Here is a 22,466-nt window from a genome sequence, read left to right as displayed (position 1 = left end):
CAGATTCCCACGCTCCTCTCGGGGATGGTCCCACATGGACCCTCAGCCCCCCAAGCCCAGCTGGAGGGAGGAAGGAGCGCATGTGCGGGTGCGGGGGCGTGTGAAGAAAAGGGCGAGCTTCCGGAGATGGGCACGGGGTCTCCCCCAGCATCAGGTTACCAGACGCTTCTGTGCCTGAGCGAGCAGGGAAGGAAACTTAAGCCCCTGATGAAAAGGCCTCCTGTTTTCTTGCAGGAGAAGCCCCCAGAGGGCAAGGGGGCAGTGGCCTAGTGGCCTGTGGTGACCCCAGAGGGGAGGAGGGGGAGGGGCAAGGGCCATCTGGGTCCTCAGAAAATTGTTCCCGTGGCCTCTGGCCCCTGCTCCACAGTCCAGCAGGCTGCAGACTGAAAAATCTCTTCTCAGCCTGGACGGTGGTGGTTTCTGGGTGCAGACTACTCTTAGCCATCTCTCTTTACCCCCAGGTAGGGCAGCTATCCAGCTGTCGCAAGTATTTCTAGAGACAGAGACTCTCAAACGACCCTACCTCCCGTTGATTGACAGTGAACAAAAGAATGCAGACTAAAGAGCCCTCTTTTTACCCCAGATCCTCCTCATTGACCTTCCTGTGCTTTGCCTTTGTGATGACTTTCTCATCCGTGGAATGAGGTACCAAAAGACCCAAACCCAAGGTGGAAGGGAACTAGGTGCCCCTAAAAGGGGAGAAAATCTGCCTCCAGAATCTGCCCCCAGGCTCCCCCTTCTGGAGGCTGCTGGCACTGCAGCCCCTCAGAAGTTCGCTTTTTCCGGCCAAGGAGCATCTAAGATTGGTGCTCCCGGGAAGGGATCCTGCCTCAGTACCCGTAGGCCTCATCCAAAGTTATCTCATCTGCCAGAGTCCCAGGAAAGGCTGAGCCTAGCACACCCCTGAAATACCGCTTTTTCCTTTATTCCCTCCGGATCCGAAAGAGAGTTTCCACGCCCAATTTAATATCTCAGAAGTCTTCACTCTGGAAGTTCTTTCTGATGTCTCAAGGAGTCTATATCCTCTTACCTCCCCCCCGAACCCTCTTCACTCCGCTCTTTCCTTCCTTGGGTGTTTTCCACCTCCCAGACAAGACCCAGCCATGTAAATAGGCAATGGTTCCCCGCCTGTGGAGTTTGGCTTCCCCAGGGCTCCCTTCCGAGCCTCTTTGCAGAAGTAAAGCCTGGATCTCGGTGCCTAGTGTGTGTGAGATGGGGTGACCCTGGGTGCTTTTGCTGCAAAGACGTCCTGGTGGTCCATCTTCTGAAGTGAGGCCAGGGTGGGTGAGGTAGAGGTAGCGGTGGGGCAAAGAGGAATTACCTGCGGTCTCGACGTTTTCAGCACAGGAAAAGGCATTCCTCCCTGTGCCTTCTCCACGGGAACCTCTGTTTACTTTCTTCTTTCCCGCTGGACCATCACCTCCCTCCCTGGGGAGAAGGCCTTGCCTCCTCTCATCTGTCTCCCCACCCCAGCACAGTTCTTTGCATGTAGTTGACACCTGATAAACATTCGTTGAATGAATGTCTGGATTTCCAGTGCTTTCACATGTGCACTTCAGGTCAAAGCACACCTGGTACTTTGGAGACTCAGGTCAGCCAGAGCTGATCTTTCCACCTCTTCCTGAAAAAGAACCAACACAACAGGACACACACACACACACACACACACACTCCACATAGGGTCCTGGAGACCCTCCCTTTGACTCCCTCAAACTCCCACAGAATTCAGGTATGTGAACATTTTGGAAGACCCTGGGGAGGGTGTGGTGGGAGGACGTCAGGTGGGAAGAGGATGGAGCCCTGAGGTCCCCAGGGAGAGGAAGGAAGGAGAGGGATGGTCTGACTGTCATACTCTCAAAGGTTGCCCGCCCATCAGCACCCTCCTGTATCAGGCAATTAGGCGTGGTTTCCAGCTCTAAATATTTCAGGGCATCTCCTGCAGCTAAACAGCTCTCGCAGCATTCTGTTTCCTTGGGTGGCACTGCCAGGCTGTCTCCACTTACGCACCACTTTGTGATTCAAGAAGAGACCTTGAGGCCAATGGGGGCAGCTCGCTTACGGGTGATGGGGTGGGGTGGGGGGTTGGTACAGTAGAGCAGCCCGGAACGGGGAATCTGGAGAGCTTGGGTCCATCCCGGCTTCCCAGCACTCCTCTCCCCCCTAAACACACACATTTCTCTCCTCTTGGCCTCTGTCTCCGCCTCTGTAAGAGGACCATTTGCTTCGAACGGCTCTTCTGGCCCCACGTGTGGTTGAACTCTGGGTTGAACCAAGGCCAAGGAAAGTCTTCTAAGAGAATGTGCAGGCACGTCTGTGTGGCCGTGGTCCCTGTTCCCGGCCTCCTTCCCTTCCCAGAGCGCCTCCCGGTGGTCGCCATGGGGTACTTGCTCCACCCTCGAGTCTGAGGAGGAACCAGCGCCCCACGTCCCTCTCCACCACTAGGGGGCGTCGTGAGCACACCTGGGGGGGTTAGTGTGGTGCTGGCAGACCCTGGGGACAGGGAGGGGGGATCTGGAACCGTGAGGGCTGAGGCTTCCGCCCCGAGGGTGCAGGTGGCAGCTCCGGGAGGCCTGGGGAAGGGAAAGCACCCTTGACCGTGGGGTGCCCTCATGGCCGCCAATCCCCCTGAGCTGCCCCCAGCCAAGCCCACCCCCCCGCCAGGCCAGAGCTGGTACTGAACAAAGCAGGGGTGCGGGTGCACAGGTGGTTTTACATGTGATTTGAATAGTGTTTCTTGCAAGTCAGCGTAGCGCAGCAAGCCTCACCCCACCCAGGCTTCTCCCCTTAACTCTCATTCGTCCCCCACGAAGGGCTTCCAGCCCTTGCTGTATCCAGTCAGTCCTGGTGGCCCAGTCTGGGAGCATGTCCAGCCGCTGGGCCCTGGGGCTCCCTGCGCGCAGCTATTAACGGTGCGGCCCCGTTTCTCCCGCCACAGATCCTCCATGTGAATCCATCCCATGATGCAACATGCCTCCCCAGCCCCCGCTCTGACGATGATGGCCACGCAGAATGTCCCTCCCCCTCCCTACCAGGACAGCCCACAGGTGAGTGCGACTGACCGCCGGGAGGGGTGTGGTGGCCTTCCCGGGGGCGGAGGGCAGGGCCAGGCCTCCCTCAGCTCTTCCCCTGCCCGGCCTGGGGCGCCTCTCTGGGAGAGCCCGGCAAAGCCAGACCCCTGAGGGGAGTCATGCACTTGGCAAAGCCCTGGGTTCAGATCGCACCTGAGGATCTGTCACCGGCGTGGAGGACCGTGGTACCCCAGGGTGCTGCACCTAGTCACGGGCCTGTGCCACACACCCCCGCCCCCGTCACTGCTCAGAGCAGACGTCAGACAAACGCACTGAACCCCTCACTCGGGGAGGCCCAGGTACAGGTGAATCGAGTCTGCCTCTGAGTGTTTGGGGAAACTCTTGATCAGAGGTTTCCTCTGCCAGATCCCCCTAGTCACCGGTCTCTGCCTGCCTATTGGAGGAATCTCCCTTCTCTTCAGGACTCTGCCAGCTTCTATCCAGAAAAAGGCCAGGACTGTTTCCCTACACTCTCCCATCCTTTCCTCTGGTTCCCAGTTTCCATCCCTCAGCTCAGATACGGCAGACCCCGCCGAGCTCTTCCTGGCTGCACCTCCTGCAGGTCACCCTGTCTTCCTGTTCTCTCCTCTCCTCCTCTGGAAGCCTGGCCCAGCTTCTGTGGGTTGGTCTCTGGAGGTCCTGGAGACCAGTCACTTCTGATCTTTCCCTCCACGCTTGGTTCTTTGAGACTCAGAATTCATCATGAGGCTGTGCGTTCACAGAAGCCTCCACCTTCGCACTTCCCTGTTTTCTCAATTATTATTAATTGACGACCTATAATGTGAAATGCAGCCAGCTAGAATATGCCTTCATTCATTTCACAAATGTGCAGTGAGCCCCTACTGTGTGCCAGGCCATCATTCTCATTCTTTCTCCATCGCTGGTCTTTGCCCTGCTCTGCTATCCCTCACTCATTAGGGTTTCAGACACAGCCCTTCTCCCGACCACAGGGAAGCTCTGTGCCGTATGGAAAGGACACGAAGACGCAGACCCAGGGTGCATCACTTTAGGTCCTGTGGCGCCGACACCCACAGCCTGCTGTGAGCACACGGTGCTGCCCTATCCATCCTGTTATCCGCCCATGAAATGACCGCTTTACGGGGTGTCCAGCACGCGGACCCCCGCTGACTCCTACCCCTGTATAAGTGCAGAAGCACTGACCTTTGAGCGCACGTCCTTTTGTCCCACCCCCGACCCCGCTCCCACGTTTCAACTCCGTGCTCCTTCCTGGGCTCTCCCCACCCTGACCTCAGCTTCAGCAGACCCTCTGTTCACATCAGTAGCTCTGTACAGACGACCGTGGGTTGGACTTGGCATTTGCATAGTTCCTCTGTTTGAAAGCTTCCCGGTGTGCAGCTATGTCAGGGCCTTTCCCTTTGTAGTCAGAACCAAGTCGGCCTGGACCAGTGGAGACCTAGGAACGTAGGGCCATAATGGGGGACAAACACCATCCTTCCTCAGTAGAGCAGACCCATCTGCTGTCTGCTTAGGCAGTGTTGGGGCACCTGGGGTATTGATGAAGAGGCAGGAACATCAGCTCCATTTCTTTCCTAGCTGGATGCTGCTCTCCGAGCTCCACGGTGGGACTGGGGTATGGCAACCGGGACACTGCCTGTGTTTAGCAGGTGGAGGATGCCAAGGCCCACACTCCCATCCCCAAGGCTCAGGGACAGACCAGGGTAGGGCCAAGAGGTCAGAGAGCACTGGATTGGCACAGCTGGTGGCAGCTGCCTCTCTGCCTCCGGCCCCACCCCCTGTTTTGCCTTCCTGGGCAGCTGGGAGAAGTTTGGGTTTGGTGGGCATTAGCAGGAGAGCTGCAGCGAGGGCCTGTGTTGTCCAAAAATGCTGATCCGGGTGCAGTGAAGTAGAGGAGCCTAATTTAATTCTCCGCATACAGCTGAGGATTCATCCATCCCAGCTGCCGAGGGAGGTGGGGAGGTGGGATTGCAGCCCTAAGGTGCTCAGCCCCCCGGAAGCCACCAGTGAGGTGCTCTAGCCTTTTGGGGGAGGAAGGAAGGCTCCAGTCCCCCATCCAAGGCCTCAGAGCAGAAGCCCAACGCAGGGGCTGTCCCGAGGCTCTCTTCTCTGAGGAGCCACCAGAACCTAACCATCGAAAATAGTCACATATACAGCCAAGGAATAATTTGTTCCAGGGAAGCCACACATCTCCGTGTAATGCCAGAGGTCCAGGAATGAAGTCTCAGTGTCCATGGTAAAGTGACCAGGCCAAGGCCTGCGGTCTTTATGGCCTCGGCTAGGCTTCTAGACTGTGGCTAGATTCCCATGGGCCTTCCCTGAGCCAAACTGGTTCCCAAGGAAACTGACCAGAATGGGCGGATCCTGGGGAGAACTTAGGGCATGGACGGAATGGGTGGAGTGGAGGAGGTGGGTGAGGTCTGCAGGACAAAGTCTTCTGACTCACGGGGAAGGGCTGTTCTCTCCAGAGTGCTAGACTTTGAGGCCAGCTGGCTTTCGGGGCGCCCTTCTCCCCACTCTTCGGGGCTTCTAGGAGTGGCTGCCGCATGGGAATGTCTTCCATGCGAGTTTTCTGCTGGGGAACTTGCTCTTCCTCCTGCCTTCCTCCCTTTGTGCTGTCAGAGGCTGAGCGCCGCTTCTCAGGCAAAGCCCATCGTCCTGGCGAATCAGCTGCTCTTTGACATTCAGTGTTCTCAGGAAAGCCGGGCCCAGTAGGAGTGTGGGCCAGGCACACAGGGGAATCACTTCCTAAACGGGGCTCTCTGGAAGGTATCCCCTGCTTCCTCTTCATTCCTTCAGGTCTAATCTCATTACTTTTGGACCCAGTATGACTTGTTTCCTCAAGGCCTGGACTGCTGAGCACATCTCTTTATCACCTCCTCAGAAACCCAGTTTCTGCCACAGGTAGAAATGGACAGTCTCTGCTACAAAGTCCCCAAAATGAAAAAGGAAGGGAGAAGCAGGGCCCTTCCTCTGAGACCCAGGCAGTCGTTTTAATAATGTTCCCGTTGTGCTAAGGGCTAGCAATACCGAGCATAATCTATTCAAATGCACAGGAGAATCTCACTTTGGAAAATTAGGAATCTGCATTAAAAAATTCCCAAGCCCCGGACCTTCTTTATAATAAATTAGAATTTTTTTTCAAGGCAAGTTCTTAACTTGGCAATTTCATTTTTGAAGTTTGGGGAATAAAGTTATTAAATATGAGCGAGGCTTTTTCTTCTTCCCATTTTAGTCCAGAAGCATTAATGGTTATGGCCCCGTGCTATTTGGGCACAAGCCAAGTGCTTTGACAGCTAACCAGCTTCTGGCCCCTCAGTTCTGTTCCAGTCCGTCCTGGGGACACTCCATGATTACTTGTAAGGATGTCACTCTGTGTTTATTGTACACGAAAGACAGATCGTGAGTTTAGAAAGTACAAAAGCAACAACCCACTGGAACCCTTCCTGTGGCCTGCTTCCTCCTTCTGGTGGCTCCCTGTTAAATACTGTCAGAGTCACAGCGCCCTCTGCTGTCCACCTCCTGTACCTCAATTCCAGCATGTTGCACCTGAGTCCTCGATCCAGACCCTTACTTTATGCCCCAAGAGGTAGGGCAAGTCACGGGGACTGTGGGAATTCTACGATGATAGTTTAATGAAAACATTGTCTCCAGGGAGACCTGCATATGAGCTAGGCGTGTGGTCCCTCCATTCAGTGCCTACATCACTCTTCCGTTCCTTTGCATCTCTGCCTCAGCCTGGCCATCTGTCACCTGGATTTTCCCAATCCCTCCTCTCACCACCCCAGCACCTCCCCTGATCCTGATGGGATCCTCTGCTATTGTCCCCCTCTCCCGGCAAGTGCCACTCCAGTCTCCCGCCCAGAATTTTCGTGGTAACACCACCACCCTCTCACGTCGTCCATGCACTCTCTCCACCTCTGAAATGTCATTCAGGTTCTCCCATTTCCTGTAACACTCCATGGGCAGCACCACCCACCAAGCAGAGTTCTCCCTCTGTAGCTCCACCAGCAATTTTAGGAAACTGTTGGGTTTACTGGAGAAGGCAGCAGCTTCTCTACCCTCACCTTAAACACCCCCCTCCACACACGCACAAACTCCTGCTGTCAGTAACCTCCCCCCACTCTTCCGCAAACACAGACACATACCTGCTGTTCCACAGATACCTTTGCCCTTGGCTTATAGGCAAGACAAACATTTTATCTGGTCTATATGTGTATGTTTTCAGCGCTTAGTATCCCTCTGTCTGCGTGTCCCCCGCATGTTGGCCGCGTGAGCATTTGACTAGAAAGCAGAAATCCTAGTGGGATCCAGTCTGAGCCACTAGGCACAGCCCCCTATGAATGTGGGCACTCAGTTCGCAGTTTGGATTAGGAACCAATTGCTACGCAAGTAGCTGGGTGCTTACATAGCATGACTTAACAATGGGTGATATTAAAAGGGTTCTGGCAATTCACCAAGGATGCAGCCTCGTTATTGACCAGAGGGAGGCAAGAAAGGCAAAACTCTCAGTCCAGGGCCAGTATGGGAAGCTCACTTCAAAAGGAAGTCAAGCACTTGCTTGGGACCCTCCGTCCCCCTGCATCCTCCTGCAACCCTCAGAGCCAGGAGAACGGTGTTCAGGACCGCAGGACGCTGTGCTTGGAGATACCCATCTTGTACCAGGAAGGCTAAGGCTGGGCCAGCCGTGTCAGGCGAGGTCAGACCCGTCTCTCTTGCCCTCTGAGTACCTTCTTTCCCTCCCTGTCCCGGCATCATTCCCCCTCTGCACGGGGCCAGGGGAGCAGACATCTGGGGAAGCTGGATGGGCTTTGATCAGTCATTAAGATCCCCATGCTGGTTTCATTAACCGGAGGGGGAGGGGAGGGGGCTGGAGCCCCTGGCTGTGAATCCCGCCCCCCTTTCCAGGCCATGCAACTGGGATGGGCAGAAGCGGGTTCAGATGTTTTCACACTTTACATTCCTCTCATCCCTTTAAGGGCTGGAGCCCCCTGCCTCGCAGGGCCTCCTGCTCAGCTGCTGCTGAGACACATTGGCTCTGCAGCAATAGAGTTAATTCCACAGCTTTGAGAGTCCCCCTAAGCCTTTTCTGTGGCTGTGATTGATGGCTCCCTCTGCCCCTGGGGCCAACACCCCAGGGACCCTATGGGTGACCTGCCTTCCCTCACTTTGACTCATCAAAACGGACTCTTCTCTTTCTTTTTTATTTTCTGCTGGGCCTTTCTTCTCTCTGTGCACAGTGACCTCTCTCTCTGGCCCGCTTGGGCCACCCATGTCTTTAAACTGGACGTGTCCCTCAACTCCAGCTCACTCCAGACCTGGATTCTTCATCGTGGCAAAGGCAAAAATAGCCTTTGGGTCTGACTGTGGGGCCTTATGCCTCATTTAGGAGACAGTGGAGTAGCAACAGGACTTTGCTAGAAGAAACACTCGCTCTCATGGCCTTGCTTAGGGTTTTTATTTGATGAACTTCCTACCTGAATTCTTATATTTACCAAAAAAACACAGACATTTTATTGTCTATCCTCTTGCCTCCAAGCAGGATGAGTGCTTTAAACAGCTACAAAAATAGTTAATGGCCCAAGTAGACAAAGCTTAAAATAAATCAGGAACAGGTGATCCACCAGCAGCGGGCCTAAGGAGCTGGAACCCGCTTTGCCCCCCTTTCCGGTTGATCTCCTAGGAGCTCCGGTGCCTGCGTAGCCCGGCGGGAGGGGGATGGGTGAGCACGCCGGCCCTCGGTGCGTGTTGTCGTTGGAGTCTGTGGTCTGGAGGAGGAAGCGTGGGCTGACTCAACTCAACGTGGTAGAAATTCAGGAATCCAGGCCTGTCCCACTGCACTGCTGATGAATTATACAAATTTGGACAAGTAATTACAGCACTATTTCTTTCGTTCACTCAGCCATTTCATAAACATCAGGTGCTTTCTGTGGGTCTTGCAGACCCTGTGCCACGTGCCGGGGAAACAGAATTAATAGTTCCCCCCCTAATGGAGCTGATTTGGGGCCATTCCGCATCGGTAAAATGGGAATAACTTCTGCCTTCCCTGCCTCACGGGGTTGTTGAGAGTGTGGGTATGAAAAGTACAATGATGTTTTCCAGCTTTCTTTCACCCATGACCCTGATATTGATTTTTTCACTCTATCTTCTGTACGTCTCCAGTAGCCAAGATTGGATTGAACTTTAATTACTCTCCTTTGTACTGGGAACACAATAGGCATATCAAGTATGTGTTTCTAGCTGTAAACACACTCCCTTACACACATACACAAACATACTGGAACTCACTGGTGTGGGACTATTATACAAGTGAGGGGTCCTCCAGAGATGGATGGGAAAGATGGAGAGCAGCCCGTGCCCAGGAAAGTGCACGAAGCTGGGAGGTGAAAGACTTGGATCCCAGTCTACAGCCTTCGTCCCTTTAGCCGCTGGTCAGCAACCCCCAGAAGTGCAGGCAGGGCGGCAAACATTTTCAAGCCTCATTTTGTAAACCACTGCCTACAAACCCTTTTAAGTGAATTGATTGCTTAAGACCCCCATTTTACACCACAAAGTAACTTTCCTGTGGTTTGTTCTATCTGGTCGGTCCTGGGACGAGAATGCAGGTGACCCAGGCCTGCTGTTCCAGGAGGCTCTTTGAGCGAAATCGGGCTGCCCTTCTCTGCCTCCAGCCCTTCCTCTCCCTGGGCTGACTGGGTTGGCGGGGTATTTGGAGGAGCCATGGTTGACTCCTCTCCATTCTGGATCCCTGAGCCTTTTAACACATCACTCTCTCATTTCCTCATCCAGTCGGTCATTCAGTCATTTAACAAACACGCTGGGACCCCATGGGAGCCAGGCATGATGATGGGAGCTGGGAATCCAGTCCACTCAGGGAGACAGACAAATGAGGGCCCGAAGTGTTACGGGGTTTAAGGTTTGACGCACAGGCAGATAAGGCAGGGGTCCAGGCTACCCGGGCGGGGGGTGTGGAGGATTGGGAAAGGCTTCCTGGGAGAGCTGATGCTCCCTCCAGCTGAGTCTTGAAAGAGGGATAGGTTTGCATGTGATGGGGGGTCGGGGGTGGGGAGGCAGGGTGGGGAGGCGTGGACAGGTCCTGCTGAGGCAGCCCCGGATGCAAAGGCATAAAGATGTAAAGCGTCGGGAAGTTTCAGGCACCTGCATGCAGGAGGGTCTGCTGGGGTGCAGGCAAGGGGTGGGGTGCTGTACCGGAGACAAGACTGGGTCCGTGAGCAGGTCTAGGCCTGGGGCGCCCTGTGGGCTGTGCCCTCCCCCCAAAACCATCCATTGTGCCCCCCACCTGTTCAGGCCAAACCTGATATTTACTAAATGGCTTCAAGCCCTGACCTCATCCCAGGTCCTTGGAGTCTCTCCTGGTTGCGAGGAAACCAGATCTGGCCCTACTGGCTTGCCCTGGCCCTGCAGGGAGCGTCAGCCCCCCCGGCAGGCCCAGCCCAGCCCAGCCCTGTTGGAGCCTCAGCGGCCTCTAGTGGGCTGGGCCTGTGCAGCCCCCCATGTTCTCAGAACACAAGCCTTCCCTGGCCTGGTGGGCCGGCTCTGGGGATGGGCAACCCTCACCCTGCCAGGTCAGAAGAGGGGGTGTCCCCTTAGGAGGGGTGTCTGTGCTGAGTCATGCTGGCAAGGTGCAGACCTCGGTTGCCCAGGGTTTGCAGAAAGGACCCATGGGTGGTGCGTGGGTGTACGCGTCGTACAGAGCAGGGCTGCTGCGGGGGTACAGGTGTACGCAGGGGGACACGGGAGGTGTAGGTGCCGGGGTGTCTGGGGCCGGGTGTGGACAGGCAGTGGGGTTTGGCTTCAGAGGAGAGGGCTAGCAAAAAGAAGCATTAAAAATGCTTAGAAACCAAGATTCACTGAGCCTTGGGGTGCGCAATAATGTACCCTCACATATGGTCACTGTAGGCCTGGCAAGAGGTATTATTAGCTCCATTTTTACCTGAGAGGGAAACTGAGGCTCAGAGGAACTGAGCCATTTGTCCAAGGTGACATCGCTAGGGATGGGTAATGTCTCCTTCCACGATACCACGGCCCCTCTCCCTATGCCTGGGCCCGCGCCTCGCCCACTTCTCTGGGTGCTTATGGGAGAGAGGGTTCCTTCAGCAGGGTCAGGACTCCCAGGGCAGCGCAGGTAGCGGAAGCAAAAGTGGCCAACTGGAGAGTGGGCCGCAGGCTGCTGGCTGCAGGGATTTTGTTAACGATAACCACCATACACTGAGTACCTATGAAGGCCCGTAGCTTTGCATACATTATCTCATTTAATGCTAACTACCCTGCACCTTAGGTATGACTACTCCCGATGTATAGATGAGGACCCTGGATCAGAAAGGTTGACCAGCTCTGGGCTGGATGCCCACCACTCCCAATAAATATGTGGTCGGGAAATGTGACTTCTCTGTTGTGGCCTGAGGCATTCAGGGTCGAGAAGGTCAATCTGCAGCTGAAAAGGTATCAATGGATGCGAAGGCCCACCCACTCCACACCAGTCATCCCTGCATCCCGTAGGTGCTGTGGACACCCTGTCTCAGACTCTGGGGCTGCAACTGGGGCTACAACAGATGTGGTCCCTCCAGGATCCCACAATCTAGTGGGGGGAGAGGCAAGCGGGCAGACGTGGCTGAACGGTTTCCTCAGGGCCTGGAAGCCCAGAGCAGAGGGCCCTGACCCGTAGCTGGTGCTCAGCCACATCCACTGAAGGAGACAGCCGTCCTCACGACAGCGGTGAGAGGTCGGGAGCGTCAGTGCCATTTCACAGATGAGCAAACTGAAGCCCCCGAAAGGCAAGGTTCCATGTCCAAGGTCGGCTAGCAGCGAGTGGCAAAGGCGGGAATCCGTTCTGTCTGATGCCAATGTCTCGTGCACGCTCCCTCCCTGGGGTGCTAGGAAGACCCTGGCAGTGTCCCACATCTGAGCTACCTGCTCCCACCTCCCAGGAGCAGAAGGGAGGAGCTCTCCGTGGCAGCTGGCGGGAGGCAGCCCCCGCAGGTCCTTGCACGCTGAGGCTTGAAGCCCTGTGCGGTCAAGGAGATGAACACAGTAGCACTGAGCCACCGTCAATTAACAAACCACCCTGGTCTTCCTACTTGGGTTCCACCGGAAGCACCGTTTCTGGCACGACCAGTGTTCGGGGAGTTGATCTGTGAGGTGTGTTGGGGGCTGGGGAGATGGGGGCCGGCGACAGGATGGGTGGGCTGGAGGGAGACCCAGAGCCTGATGCTGGGGAGTGACACTCCATCTGACGCTAGCGCCCTTCCTCTTCTGCCCCTTTCCACTCAGGGGAAAAGTCTTCCTATTCTCCTCTTCAAAGAAAAGTAATTAAATACGATCACTCCCGCAGTGTGATTTAGTCAGAAAGCCCTTGGTTCCTGTCTCAACCTCGGCAGAAACTGTCTGTGGTCTCCAGCAGTTTCTTTGCTGCAGTGGCTTCTGTTTTCTCATATGTAAAATGGGAGTGCCACCAACCCATTGCACGGGATCCCTGTTGGACGTGAACCCCCGGGGAGAGGCTTCATTAGCTCGTTGGAACACAATGTGCCACTCTCCCCTACAACTGGGAAAGGGTGATCCTTAGCAGGAAGGAGAGCATCAGTGGGGCGTTCCAGTGTCAGCGAGGGCGACTGAGGTAGGCAGGTGAGCACCTCGTAAACCACACCACACAGCATCCCCTGCTCATTTTAATGGCCAGACTAGACTGTCGGAGAGGCTGGATCTCTCAGCCCCTGCAGGGCAACAGGAACTTTCATCTCAAGGTGTCACAAACTGAGAATCTGGACAGGGCCGTTTTGCTCCCGGCTTAATGCAGGGCTGGTTCCAGCTGGATGATAGAGAAGAGCCCAGTGGTTAGAGCATCTATGGGAGGCAGGAGGACGGCAAGGACCCTGTGTAGGTTCTGGACCCAGCACCGCAGCTCCCAGCGGGCAGGCCCTCCCGGGGAATGCTGACACCCTTCCCCACCCGCTGGTCGTTATCCTATCTCTTAATCAATCCTCACAGCCTGCCTGGGTAGGATGTCCAGTGCCGTCCTTGGAGGAAGGCTCAGGGTCTGGGACCAGCTGTGGGCACACCAAGTGGCCTCATAGAGTGTAGTTTCTTCATGTGCCAGATCGAGGGGAATAGGAGGAAGGTACTTGGAGAGAAACTCTGACACTAGTGGTGTGCTGATAAATGTTTAACAACCAGCTCTCTGGTTGGGGGTTAGAAAGAGGACTTGATTTGCAGCATTTGCCAGTTTCTGTGGTGTAATTACTCCCACCATGGTCAGTTTCAGCCTACCGATATGATATCAACCGGCTTGCAAAATTCCTGAAAATTTATCAGTTGGCTTTCATAGGCCAGAGCAAGGGATCTCTGCCCTCCATCTGTCCAGCCTCTCCCGCCGCTTCTATTCTTTAGGCCTAGAACCTTCCCCCAAAACCCTACCACCCGACACCCTCATCCCCCTGCCCCCGGGCCCTGGGACAGCTGCGGGCCTCTCCCTCTGAGCTCCAGTTCTTGAGAAATGGGTGTCTCTGGCTAGAAAAAGAAATCTATTTGAAGATAAGCATTCTCCAAACCTGGAGGAAATGCAGAGTTTGCTGAATTGGCCCCCAGGAGCTAAATAAATTTAAATCATCCTCCTCAGGCCGGCTCTGCTCACTTCTCCCCCGTCCCCGGCTCTCTAGCCCCAGTAACAGCCTCTCAGTTGGGGCATCTTGGGATGCTGACAAGTGACCGCTTTTGATTTACACTTTCCTCTGGGCCCCAGCCGGGCTTTTGGCCACACCTTCCCCCAAAGTCCTGCCTAGAAAGTGGAGGTGAGAGGAAAAGGAGCCCCTCCCCTCAGTCCTCCCACTCCTAGAAGCTCATCTGCATAGAAGCCCCTTGTGGATTCCTTCAAGGACACGAGGAAATTCACCCTTAGTGGACTGAGCAGAGTAGAGCACACCCGCCTACCCTGTATTTTACCCTTAAACGAGCCGTGCACGTAGCTGTGCATTGCTTTATGAAAGATGCACGTGCTGGAAATCTCGTGTTGAAGAACTACAACCACCCCTCCGTATGGGGAAAACTTTATAGAGTTTCCAAAGCACTTTTACACACCGTACGTCATCTAATCTGAGCCCCACGCCAACCCTGGGGGTGGGCAGTAGTTATGAAAGCACCCTCACGGCATCCGAGCCTGTCACTAGAGTTAGAAGGGACTTCAGATGTCACCTACGCCAGCCCACCCAGCTAGAGAGCGTCCATCGCCTCCGCGGGAGTCTCTGCTTGGCCCCTGCACCAGTGGAAACTCACCACTTCCGGGAGGCAGCCCATCCCAGCCTTGGAGAGCTCAGAGGCTTGGAAACTTACTATTTGGGTTGAGCCCAAATCTGTCTCTGCATTTTACAGATTTAATGCATCGGTTGTAGTTTGACGCTTTAAGGCATACAGAACAGAACTGACACAATCTAATCCCTCATTCAGATATTCAAAGCGGGCTCTCACGTCCCTCCATCTCCCTCCCATCCCCCACATCTTCCTTAACATTGCAGATTCCTGCAAATATTCCTCAGAACCCCTTCAGCAGCCTGGTCCACTCTCCTCTGAGTGTACTTTCCTGCACCTGTCTCAGCTTAGGTGGGGCTGGAAGCTTTGTGTGAGCTGTGCCTCTGCTGATGGGTCCTCACAGAGCATCAGTTTGGGGTTTTTGTTTGTTTGTTTGTTTGACAGACACAGTACACTGTGGACATACTGAGCCTTCTGTCAACTAAAACGTGCTGCTAAACGATGTCTCTCCTCTTCTACACTTATGTTATCGATTTTTTTTTTTTTTGGCCGAAGTGTTGGAAGTGTTAAATTCCAACTTATTAGACAAGAATTAATCTTATTAGACTTAGCACGTTGCCAAAATCTGTAAAGATCGTTTGGATCCCGGTTTCATGTCACCCATAAGTTTGTTGAGCGTTTCTTCAGACATCCTCTAAATCACTGATAAAAATATTGAAGAAGAGAGTTGAGGAGAAAGCATGTGGCATCTCCTAGAAGCCCTCCTCCCTCTGACGTCTCTCCTTTAATTGTCATCCTTTGGGTGTAGCTTCCTAATACACACAATGGTCCACCAGACCACGTCGCTCCATGTTTTCCACGAGGATATCATGGGAGGTACCTTGCTGAGGTCATTTACACCATGTAAATGAAAATGTCTACCATTTTCCTGATCTGCCAGCTCAGTAATCATGTTAAACCCAGAACTGGGCTCCATTATAGCAGCCATTCACCCTAGTCACCCCAGTGCCTAGTACATGGCGGCGACTTGAGAAGTATTGGGAAAAATAATCAGTTGCGTTGGTGAATGAAAGAAACTAGCCCAGATCAATGTGAAGATTAGAAGTATACTTAGTTTGTCTGATTCCACCTTATATCTGTATTTTGAACGTTAGAACAGCATTTGTTTCTACTTTCTTCCTTATAGCACCTCTTTAATACTCATGAATCCTAAAAAGGACACCAGTTTGCTTACTGATGAAAAGGAGGAGCTTAGGAAAGTTGAGGGATTTGCTCAAAGTCAAAAAGCTATTAACAGGAGACAGTAAGAGTCAAGCATGGTACCTTGCTGGCCTCAAGGTACCATGATGCTCTGTCTAGCACTGAGTTTGGGAAAGTTCCCCCAGCTCAGCCAACAGTGACAAGGATATTTCTTCCTAACAAAAAATGATGGGGATACAATATATTTCTTTTATGGTCTCAATTTTATTTACCATCCATCACTCATTAATTCATTCATTTAACAAATATTTGTTGAGCACTGACTAGTGCCAGGCTATTCTAGACCCTAGGAACACAACTGTTAACCAGCCCTCTTTGAGCTTACGTTTGAGTTGGAGGTGGGAGAGAAAATAACTTAGCAAGTAGATATATAGTATCTGGTCATGATAAGGGCTATGAAATATATAGTCATAATAAGGGCTGTGAAATAAGGCAGAGTAAGGGGATAGCAGGGGCAGGGGGACTCTATTTTACTGTGAAGATGTGGCACGTGAACAGAGATCTAATGAAGAAAACGAGACAGCAAGTGTTTTGTGCTTGTATTCGTGGAAGTACAGTACTCTTTCTTCCAGAAAGCAGGGACCTAGATCATATGATGAACTTCCCAGCTGTAAAATATATGATTCTTTCAAGGTGTGTTCACTCGTTTATTCCCTCATTCATTTTCTAAGCAAACACTAAGCATCCAGTCTGTGTCAGTTGGGTGAAGGGGATGAAGGTGTGAACAAGGTATTAGCTCGGGAGGCAGACAAGGGTGTCAAGTCCAAGAACACAGTGGGTGAGAGCTGTCAGGCTCTGTGGGCCAGTGGGAGGAAAGCAATAGTTGAGGCATGTCACCACACGTGACATTTCAGGGGTCCATTTAACTAAGGAAAATAAAATATAAAAGCATTAAGTTCTGTTATGATGGTTACCCCAAATTTTAAAGCCATTTAACCATTTCTTTAAATGAAATCTTATACGGAAAGTCCAATATACAATATAGTTTTAAAAGTTGCTCTGATTGGCACAAACTTGAGGCCCCAGGGGCACCTTCAGAAACATGTAACATAGGAGGAGAGCTACTACCCTAAATATTTGTTACGGCTAAGAGCAGAAATCTGTTCTTTGTCCACTACAACCTGCTTATCTTCAAGTGCCCAGGTAAACCAAATTTGCAGAACACTCAATTGTCAGTCAAAACCATTAAAAGTTACCTCTGGCTTGTGTTAAATGGGATAAACTTCTGCCCAGTTGAGAACTGACTCAGCTATTTTTTTCCTGCTCTCCAAAGTCATCAAATCAAACCCAACACTGCCCAGTACAGCCCAAGTGACTCATAAGCACAATTTAAAGGGTTCATCATTCTGTTTTTCTCTGCTTCTGGCCAGAGGCCACCACCTTAATTTGCATTAAGAACCATCACTTTTATTTTATTTTTTTACATCTTTATTGGAGTATAATTGCTTTACAATGTTGTGTTAGTTTCTGCTGTACAACAAAGTGAACCAGCTGAATGTATACTTATATCCCCATATCCCCTCCCTCTCGAGCCTCCCTCCCACCCTCCCCATCTAGGCCCCTAGCCCCTCTAGGTCGCTTTTAAAGTGAGCTCACTTCCGCACCACCAGATTTTGGATGGTCCTAAATCGTTCCCCAGAATTTTCTCATTTGAGGAAACACCAGCTTTCTTCCCACTGCAGCATATGTACGAATGGACGCTTGTTATACACTCACACTTCTCTCGTACACGTTCTCTTATCCACACACACACACCCCACGGGACAAGGTGGACCTCACAGTTCCAGCCGGGGAGCCAGCGGTCCTGGCCCTTCTAACCCACGCCTCCTCTCTGTCTCTGCAGATGACGGCGACCGCTCAGGCCCCCTCTAAGGCCCAGGCTGTCCACATCTCCGCACCCTCGGCTGCAGCCAGCACACCTGTGCCCAGTGCCCCCATCGACCCCCAGGCCCAGCTGGAGGCTGACAAGCGAGCTGTGTACAGGTAGGAGACTCTTCAGCCGGGCCGCGCGCAGGAGCCCCCAGGCGGCCTCAGGCCCAGCTCAGCCATGAGAGATGTGAGGGCAGGCCAGCAGGTGGGCTCATGGAAGCCAGTAGCCAGGGCCAGGTCCCTTCTCTCTGAAATCACTCCAGAGAGCCCTCAGCTGGCCATGCAGGGGTTGGCTCCCACTTCCTGGAATTGTCCAGGGAGGGAGATGAGGCCTGGGCTGTGTCCTCCAGGAGGGCCTCTTCCTCAGCCCAGCTGGGGAGATGAGCCCTGACGAGCATCAGAGCCCTTCACTCAGCAAACGGGCAGCTGCCCCAGGACTGTCCTGGCCCACGTGCCCCACTGTCGCCTTCATTCCAACACTCGCCATCCAGGACTCGGTTGTGAGCAAACTTTAGTACGCCTGGAAACCACTGGGAGCGCTCGTTAGAACACAGATATCTGGACTCCGTGCTCAGAAATGCTGAATCAGTAGGTCAAGCTGTAGGAGGAGGATATGAATTTTTAACAAGCATTCCAGGCGACTCTAATGCAGCTGGTGCTTGGACCACACTGTGATTCATGGTAGTCTTTGGTTTTTAGCAATAGAGGTTGTACACGACTGTGTAGGTTCTGGCACCCTCCCCGAGATGGGCAGTTTGCTGAGACCAGGCGGCTTGTCTCGTTTTACTCTGCATCAGCCCCTTGTACCCAGGGCTGGGCCCTGAATGTAGCAGAGGGTGGGAAGGGCTCAGGGAAATTCCGGTCTGTCTTGTGTACGTTGTTGGGGTGAAGATGCGGTCCTCTGAGGGCAGACCTGAACGAGGTCCCAGCAGGGATTTCGGTCTTCCTTTATCCATGGGGAGCCCACATCACTAAGAAAAGATGCCCAAGTCGGCACTCAGTATTGAGGTTGGACCCTTGCTCACATTCGCTCGTGTGAGCACATACATTCGCGTGCATCAGCAGTGGGGCCGACCCCTGGCTGAGCGTGCACTGCAGCGGGTGCTAACTCCAGTCACACGTGGACCGGCCCACCCAGCCCCGCCCATGACAGTGGCTTTATGGCAATGGTGGTAATTATTGCCGTTATTATCATTGTCACTGGCATTATTTTTAGTTACTCAGATGAGCTGAATGCCTCTAATGCCAACAGTTGGGAGTCCAAAGCAGTAGGCCCTGATCCCTAGATCCTGACACAAGGTCCTTCCCAGGCCTGGATAACACAGCTCCCGGGCCCCAGCCTGCCTGGCGCACAGGCCAGGTTCAGCTCCTGCGGGTAGAGACCTCTGCCTTGGGCCCCAAAGAATGCCGGGATCTGGTCACAGGACCTGTCAGAGACCCTGAGGAGGACCCCAGCTCCCGTGCCCCCAGCATGGGACCTGCACTCCTGTCCTCCCTTCACACTTGCCTTGAACCCTTGCTATTACTACGTGGAGGCGTTGTGCTGGGCTCCAGGGGAAAGAGGTAAATCTTAAAGGTTATGCATGGGCTCTTCCCTGCCTCTCCAGGAACAGAGACATAATGCAAACGAGAAACCAACACAGAGTGGTCAGAGCTTTGACAGAGAAGGCTTCACGGGAGAGGCAGTAGAGTTTGATCTTCAAGGCTGAGTAAGAGAGCTCAGCAGGAGGAGAAATGGGAGGGGCAGGAGCTTCCGGCAGAGGCGAGCCTGGTGTGTTCCCAGGACGGCCAGTGGCCAGAGCAGCTGGGCGTGGGAAGATGAGACTGCACAGGGCCTGTAGTCTCACCTTGTGCCTGGTGGGGGAACAGAAGCAGGGAGCGAGAGTGGCCTGGCCTCTGAAAACTGCCCCGTGGTCTGATGACTTTGCGTACAGTCATCACACCCCATTTAAATCACTGCTGCTCCAAGTGCGGTCCATGGGCCAGAAGCATCGCGTCGCCTGGGAGCTCATTGGAGACGCAGAATCTCAGGCCCCACTCGACCTGAGGATTCCTGATCTGCACTTTGACAAGATCCCAGGTGATTCATATTCGCACTGGAGACGGATCCCTGACACCTTCTCGGACCCCCGGGGGCAGGGACCTGGAGTGAGCACAGATCTTAGTCTAGAAAGACCCCAAATTAGTGGCCTAACATAAAGCTTCTTGGAAACCTAGTCTTGAGCCCTACCTCCTCCTTGCACTCATCTCTCTGAGCATTAGTTTCAGGATAGAACCTAATCAGCGGTTCGGCAAGAATTACGAGACAGCCCGTGTCAGCACCTGGCTCCATGTCTGGCACAAAGCAGACGGTTCTCTTGTTCCCGCCAATGGGCTCCACATGCTCCATAGCCCTTCCCAAGATCCCAGACTCAGACCCCACCCAGGCCCAGCCAGGAGGTGGGCCGCCTCCCCAAGGGAGCTGTCCACCATGATGTCACCTGAAGTACAAAGGCCCAGATCTTCCCTCAACCAACATGCCTCACCTCCACACCTGAGATTCACCCTCTCCCACGGGGCTGTCACCTCACAGCCCATGGCATTTGAGCAAATTATCTCTGCAGCTGCCTGACCATGAAGAAGAAATCCCAGGCTGGATGCCACCAACAGTCCAGCCAAACAAGGCTGCCCGGCATCTCAGGACGCCGGGGCAGAGGGACATCAGCACCCTTGCCCAGATCCTTCTCCTGCAGCCCTGCTTGCCCCAGGGCCCCCAGGGTGTCTCCCATGACCACCCCTCTCCCATTAGTGCCAGCCGCCCTCTCCACCGCCCTTGCGGGGTGAGGGGAGGCACTCCACCTCCCATAGGGTCGGGTAATTCTAATTAGATCTGCCTGCCTGGGGCGGCCTGGCTGTTCAAAGCACATCGGGGAGTCGGCATTTCATGTCCATAAATGTAACCAGCCCCTCTCCACGGAGATTAGCGCCCGCGCTGACTTTTGGGAGTCCCCGCCGAGGCCCCTCCCTGAACTACAGAAGAACGAAGGTGGGGGAGGCCCCTCCCTGGCCAGGCCCGCAGGGCGGCAGCGGGCAGTGCGACAAGAGGGAGGGAGCCTCCCGGTGCCCTGAGGTTGTATTTGTGTAGGAGGATGTGTTGATGAAATGTATTGGTTCCTTCTGAAGTGGAAACTCTGCGTGTGGGGTGGGGGGAGGGGGAAGGGGGGCCGAGTCTGTCTTTAATTGGATCATACCAGAGCATCATCTGGGCTAATCAGCAAGGCAACCGGGAGCTCCCGCTCAGATTAATGATTGCAGTCTAATCCGAGCAGACCCCATGATTGGATGCACATCGCGGGTAATTGTGTTTGTGGCCCAGGAGCAATGCTGAGAGGGGTCTGCCGAGGGGAGGCAGGTCCAAAGACCGCAGGCTTGGACCCAGCTCAGATCTCTCCTTCCCCAGGTCCACCTCACCCCTGGGGTTTTCCCCCCAAGAAGTTAAAATGTAGCTTGGACCACACCTCCCCACCTCTCCACCGGTGGGCTGCGGGCTGGATGGCGTTAGGTGGCCGGGAGCTTGGAGGTTAGGTTGCCAGCAGCACAGAGACGGGGCCAAGAGGGTGAGGTTGATCCAGCTTTCACTCTCCCTCCTCCCCTCCAGTCTCCTTCGTTCCCCTTTGAAGTGAGTGGGTTCCCATGGAAACCGTGATGTCCTGGGGAGCAGAAGAGTGGCAGGAGCGGGGCCTGGCCAGGTGCCGTGGGGGAGGAGGGGGCTCTGCTGAGATGGCTCTGCGAACGCTGGGTTCCGCCCCTGAGGCTGAAATACTGTCTGGGGACCCAGGAAATGGCCCGCTGGGCGCTGCAGAAGTTACCTGTTAGTGAAGGGAAGTGCTGGCCTGGAGGCAGGAACAGCGAGAGAAGGGTGGGGACAGCTGTGCTTTGCTTCTCCAGGAAAAATGCCAGAGAATTGAGCTGCGAATCAGGTGGGGAGGGTGAGGCGGCTGCAGGCCCCTGTATTTCTCCTTTGTGGCGTTAACTCACAATTGAACGGATTGTGTTAATATTAGTTCTGTTTCCACCACTAGATCGTTACCTCCATGAAGTCAGGGTCTGTGTGTTTTCGTTGATTTATCCCCGGCGCCTTACACAATACCTTAGACCCAGCAGCTTGGATGAGCATGTACTAAATCAGGGCCTGTTGAGCGGATTCCTTAAATAGGCGAGGCAGGACCCGTCCATATTCCATGGTTCCAGGCTGGTGTGCTGGCTAACTGGCTCTAGGGGGAGAGGGGAGGGGAGAGCCCTCATGTAGCATCTGTCGGTTTCCGTGGTGTAACTGCATCCACCATGGCCCGTTTCAAGCTACCAGTGTGCTGCTGAACAGAGGTGGGAAGAGATGCACACAGTTGGCTCTCTCCAGCCTCACGCACAAACCCCTGCAGGTAGCCGAGGTACAGGTGCCCAGTTTTACCAGCACCTTTATAGCCGATTTTGTGGAATGCTTTAACTCATAGCATTAGCCACAATCCTACACTCCTTGGCCCTCACTGACCTGTCTGGCCCACTCCCCGGTTCTAAATTTGAAATGTTCCCGCTTAACGAATTAATGCTTAGAACCTGGCCCAGAATAAGCGCTATGTAAGTGTTTGCAATTGTGATTTCTCACCCGAACCCCAAGGCAGTGAATTTTCTCCTTCCTAGATTCTGCCCAGCGCCGTCCATCTCTTAACATCTGCTTGAGCAAAGCCCCGATGCCTCCACGTTCTCCAGGTAGATTCCAAGGCTTTCCTGTTTCATCCGTTAATGAGTTCCTTCCCAGCAGCTCCAGAAACCCCACATCAAACCAGTCTTTAGTTTCTCAGCTGTCAGAGTCTCGACCTTTCTGTGTAGTGTTTGTAGCTCTTCCTGTCAGTCTCAGCTCTCTGTAAACCGCACTCAGAGCTTCTGCCCGTGTGGGACCCAGCCCTAGACAGTTCAAGCTGAAGTCCACTTCTAGTTCAACGAAAGCAGTACACATTGCTAACCCCTTGTTTGTAATACATTTGCCCCTGTTGC

The 22,466-nt window shown here is 53.8% G+C and overlaps 1 protein-coding gene across 5 annotated transcripts in view; it reads left to right on the top strand.

Moving 5' to 3' along the window:
• The window catches only part of PKNOX2 (PBX/knotted 1 homeobox 2), a 258,254-nt gene that overhangs the window by 179,000 nt on the left and 56,788 nt on the right, over positions 1-22,466 (top strand). For 3 of the 5 annotated variants that reach the window (XM_061203224.1, XM_061203222.1, XM_061203223.1), the window contains 2 exons: positions 2,936-3,044; positions 17,410-17,549. In XM_061203224.1, the coding sequence (XP_061059207.1) occupies positions 2,958-3,044; positions 17,410-17,549 (227 nt within the window). In that variant the 5' untranslated portion in view covers positions 2,936-2,957. The remainder of the gene's footprint in view (positions 1-2,935; positions 3,045-17,409; positions 17,550-22,466) is intronic. The other 2 variants (XM_061203226.1, XM_061203225.1) reach the window with 1 other exon arrangement.

This window comes from Eubalaena glacialis, chromosome 10, assembly GCF_028564815.1.
Source record: "Eubalaena glacialis isolate mEubGla1 chromosome 10, mEubGla1.1.hap2.+ XY, whole genome shotgun sequence".
Taxonomy (NCBI): domain Eukaryota; kingdom Metazoa; phylum Chordata; class Mammalia; order Artiodactyla; family Balaenidae; genus Eubalaena; species Eubalaena glacialis.
This window is presented reverse-complemented; position numbering and strand designations above follow the sequence as displayed.